Source organism: Nannospalax galili, unplaced genomic scaffold (assembly GCF_000622305.1).
Source record: "Nannospalax galili isolate Female #2095 unplaced genomic scaffold, S.galili_v1.0 scaffold1263, whole genome shotgun sequence".
In the NCBI taxonomy this organism is placed as follows: domain Eukaryota; kingdom Metazoa; phylum Chordata; class Mammalia; order Rodentia; family Spalacidae; genus Nannospalax; species Nannospalax galili.
Window position 1 is genome coordinate 36,426 of NW_008349124.1, and position 802 is coordinate 37,227.

An 802-nucleotide genomic window follows, 5' to 3' on the forward strand; every position below is an offset into this window, starting at 1 on the left:
TTAATACAGAATTCACAATAAATAATTTTGTATTTTTAAGAAATTAACCAGGAAATACTTGAACAACTTAAGATATACTCTATACAAAAAAGAACACAGAAATCAACGAGTTACTTCCAATCTTGTATAATGGTCTTCGTAAACTTTTTCAAAAGTTTGTATTTCATTCATTTGTAGAATATGTATATAATTACCTGTGCATATATGTATGTGATTCTTAGGGTTTCCCACAAATGGTTTATATATCAGAAAAAGAGACAAGTCATATTTAACCCATATTTTACCTTTTCTCTGGGTCCTTTTGAAGACACAATGAAATCATTTTTCTAAATGATTTTCCATATTTTTTCAGCATTTCTTTATCTTGAACACCAGTTTCCAAAGATGGAGGATCATTCTGGAGTGTCAGCATTAAAACCTGTAAGAATTTTCAATACAGTGATTTTCAAAACTCTGATGAACTCAGTATGGGTGAAGCTTCCCAACACACAAACAAAATTCATTTTCTAAAACGTCACATCTAGGGGCTCAGGAGATGGCTCAGTTGGTAAAGTGCTTTCTGTGCAAGCATGAGGACCTAAGTTCAGAGTTCAATCCTTCAGAACCCACATAAAAAAAGCTTGGTATACGGTGGCACACACCTTTAATCCCAGCACTTGGGAGGCAGAGGCAGGCAGATCTCTGTGAGTTCAAGGTCAGCCTGGTCTACATAGCGACTTCCAGGACAGCTGGGGCTACAGGGAGACCCTGTCTCAAAAAGACCAAAAAAACAGCTTGGTATGGTGGCCTATGCCTGTAATTC

At 36.5% G+C, this 802-nt stretch overlaps 1 protein-coding gene across 1 annotated transcript in view; it reads right to left on the minus strand.

Annotated features, from left to right (window-relative positions):
- Positions 1–802, minus strand: part of Oxsr1 (oxidative stress responsive kinase 1) — a gene marked incomplete at its 3' end in the record, with an annotated part of 116,643 nt that overhangs the window by 25,768 nt on the left and 90,073 nt on the right. The window contains exon 8 of the mRNA XM_017801464.2: positions 285–418. Within this exon, the coding sequence (XP_017656953.1) occupies positions 285–418 (134 nt within the window). The remainder of the gene's footprint in view (positions 1–284; positions 419–802) is intronic.